This window comes from Herpailurus yagouaroundi, unplaced genomic scaffold (genome assembly GCF_014898765.1).
Source record: "Herpailurus yagouaroundi ecotype Mexico unplaced genomic scaffold, PumYag 165, whole genome shotgun sequence".
Taxonomy (NCBI): Eukaryota; Metazoa; Chordata; class Mammalia; order Carnivora; family Felidae; genus Herpailurus; species Herpailurus yagouaroundi.
Genome location: NW_024412406.1, coordinates 19,426,649 through 19,429,179, shown reverse-complemented (window position 1 = coordinate 19,429,179; position 2,531 = coordinate 19,426,649). Strand labels below are relative to the sequence as shown.

At 57.3% G+C, this 2,531-nt stretch overlaps 1 protein-coding gene across 1 annotated transcript in view; it reads left to right on the top strand.

Annotated features, from left to right (window-relative positions):
• The first annotated feature begins 1,087 nt into the window (after window positions 1–1,087).
• The window catches only part of BHLHE22 (basic helix-loop-helix family member e22), a 3,737-nt gene continuing 2,293 nt past the window's right edge, over window positions 1,088–2,531 (top strand). Inside the window, exon 1 of the mRNA XM_040487444.1 lies at window positions 1,088–2,526. Coding sequence (XP_040343378.1) covers window positions 1,956–2,526 — 571 coding nt within the window. The 5' untranslated portion in view covers window positions 1,088–1,955. The remainder of the gene's footprint in view (window positions 2,527–2,531) is intronic.

The window sequence follows — 2,531 nt, the reverse complement described above, 5'->3', positions numbered from 1 at the left end:
GTCCTCACCCCTCCTTTATGAAATAAGGCGCCCAACTGTTCTGATATTACCATTCAAAAACAGGTTCTGTGGCGAACCTCATTTGTGAATCTATTACAGAGATTAATAGATTATTTCTCCTTTTTCAACTAATTCTCAGTGGGGAAATTTAACCATATGGTAAGGAGAGAATTAGAATTTCATCACATTAGAGCAAAATGTAATGAAAAGAGTCCAACACCTGGGGCCAACTCTGAAAGCCACAATTAAAAGGTTTTTAATGAAACCAGAGAAACCAAAAATTTCATAGGCTTCAGTAATTCTGCCACATAAGAAAGATTTATCGGAGGCGTTGGGAAATATTGTTTTTACTTATGTCATAAGGATGAAAACCAGCCGCTAAATACCATGTGCTCCCAGATCGAACTCAGGAGCTAGAGGACCGCGTGTACCATTTCCCATCCGGAAAGGAGCACTCGTTTTCACAGCTCTCCCTTCCCAGCCCTCCAAGAACAACCGAGGCACATCCAGATGTCCCTGAATGGCTTCCTGGCTGTCGGTTATGTCTCCGGGTAAATAAATACGCTCAAGTGCCCCACTTGGTGTGTGAGAGGATTTGACTCCTGGTGGAGTTGACTATTCTGAAACAACTGGATTTTAATCTTGAGGAAAGTTTGAGAAATCAGTTTTCTCCCGCGTAGGAAATCATATGCTTCGTGATCACCATCACTGTCACAGTCATTTGGAGACCGCTGAAAAAGCACCCCTTCCTTCTTTCTTTTCTTCCTTTTTTTTTTTAATCTAATGGGCTGCATAATCTTTTTTTTCTTTTTTTTTTTTTTGTCATCCGGATAGGAAATGGGCAATGGGCGTGCGGGGTGGAAATAAGGCAGTGTGTTCCAGGGATACGACTGCTTTGCTCCCTTACTAGCTGAGAATCTTGGGTGAATTTTCGGCAAACCAGCGGGACACTACTTCGCCCCCTCCCCCCCGGAAAGTCCCGTCACCAAATCCAGATCATTCCACGAACAGGGGTGGAGTATAATTCTCTCCCGGAAGGGTAATTTAGCACAAGATGAGACAGCAGTGGCGAGGGAAGGGCAGTGGGGGTGGGGTGCGGCGGATGGGGGCGTTTGCTCTCCCCGGGACTCCCAGGCTTTGCCGCCGAGCCACAATTTGCTGAAGGAGCAAAGAACATCCTCGGCTCTAAGTAGGGCTTTTAGTGTGCTCATTGATGAGTGAAAGTCGCCACACATGTCAAGCTAAAGGCAGTTGTTGGGTTACTAACAGGACCCAGCGCCTTGCAAACATATGCGCTAAGCTGTGTATACAGATGGCACGCAGAATAATGGAGCAGGCGCCTTTTATAAAGCTCTAGCTGCTGCCTGTCTTCAGACCTGGGAAATGAAACTATTCAGACTCGCGGCCAGATAGCGCCTGCGATTGTTTGTTACCGTTTTAATCCTATTAATTAAAACGTTAACCTGATTGGGTAGAAAGCGCTGTCCCAACAGGCGAGTCTTCTTCATAATAACCTACTCAGAGATAATGATGTAAAAGACTCCCCCGTCTGTGGCGGCGGCTGGTTGATGGGTCCGGAAATCTCTTGAAGGTGAATCCAAGCAAGATAAACGGTGCGGAGAGGCGGCGCGGGGCTGGGCTCAGAGCGGCGGCGGCAGCGGCGGCGGCTCCACTCCCTCCGCGCCCACCCTCCCACCATGCGGGGCCGCGGCCCATGGTGAGCCCCAGCAGCCAGCACCATCGGCTGGAGACGAAGAAGAAGAAGAAGAGGAGGCGGAGAGCGCGGGGGAAGGCGAAAAAGAAAAAGAAGGGGAGAGGGCTGCCAGCAGCACCGGGACCGACGCGCGCACCAGCCCAGGAGCCCGGCTCGGGCGCGTCTGCGGCGCCGCCTGACTCCCCAGCCGAGGCGGCGGCGGCCGGCGCGGCGGGCCGGGGCTGTGCGCCGGCGCCGGACCATGGAGCGCGGGCTGCACCTCGGCGCAGCCGCCTCGGGCGAAGACGACCTCTTTCTGCACAAGAGCCTGAGCGCCTCCACCGCAAAGCGCTTGGAGGCGGCTTTCCGCTCCACGCCCCCGGGCATGGACCTGTCCCTGGCGCCGCCGCCCCGGGAGCGCCCGGCGTCGTCCTCCTCCTCGCCCCTGGGCTGCTTCGAGCCGGCTGACCCCGAGGGGGCAGGGCTGCTGCTGCCACCGCCTGGGGGAGGCGGCGGCGGCGCGGGAGGCGGCGGCGGCGGCGGCGGCGGGGTGGGCGTCCCCGGGCTGCTCGTGGGCTCTGCCGGCGTTGGGGGCGACCCTAGCCTGAGCAGTCTGCCGGCTGGGGCCGCCCTGTGCCTCAAATACGGCGAGAGTGCGAGCCGCGGCTCGGTGGCCGAGAGCAGCGGCGGCGAGCAGAGCCCCGACGACGACAGCGACGGCCGCTGCGAGCTGGTGCTGCGGGCCGGAGGCGCCGACCCGCGGGCCTCTCCGGGCGCGGGAGGCGGCGGCGCCAAGGCGGCCGAGGGCTGCTCCAACGCCCACCTCCACGGCGGCGCC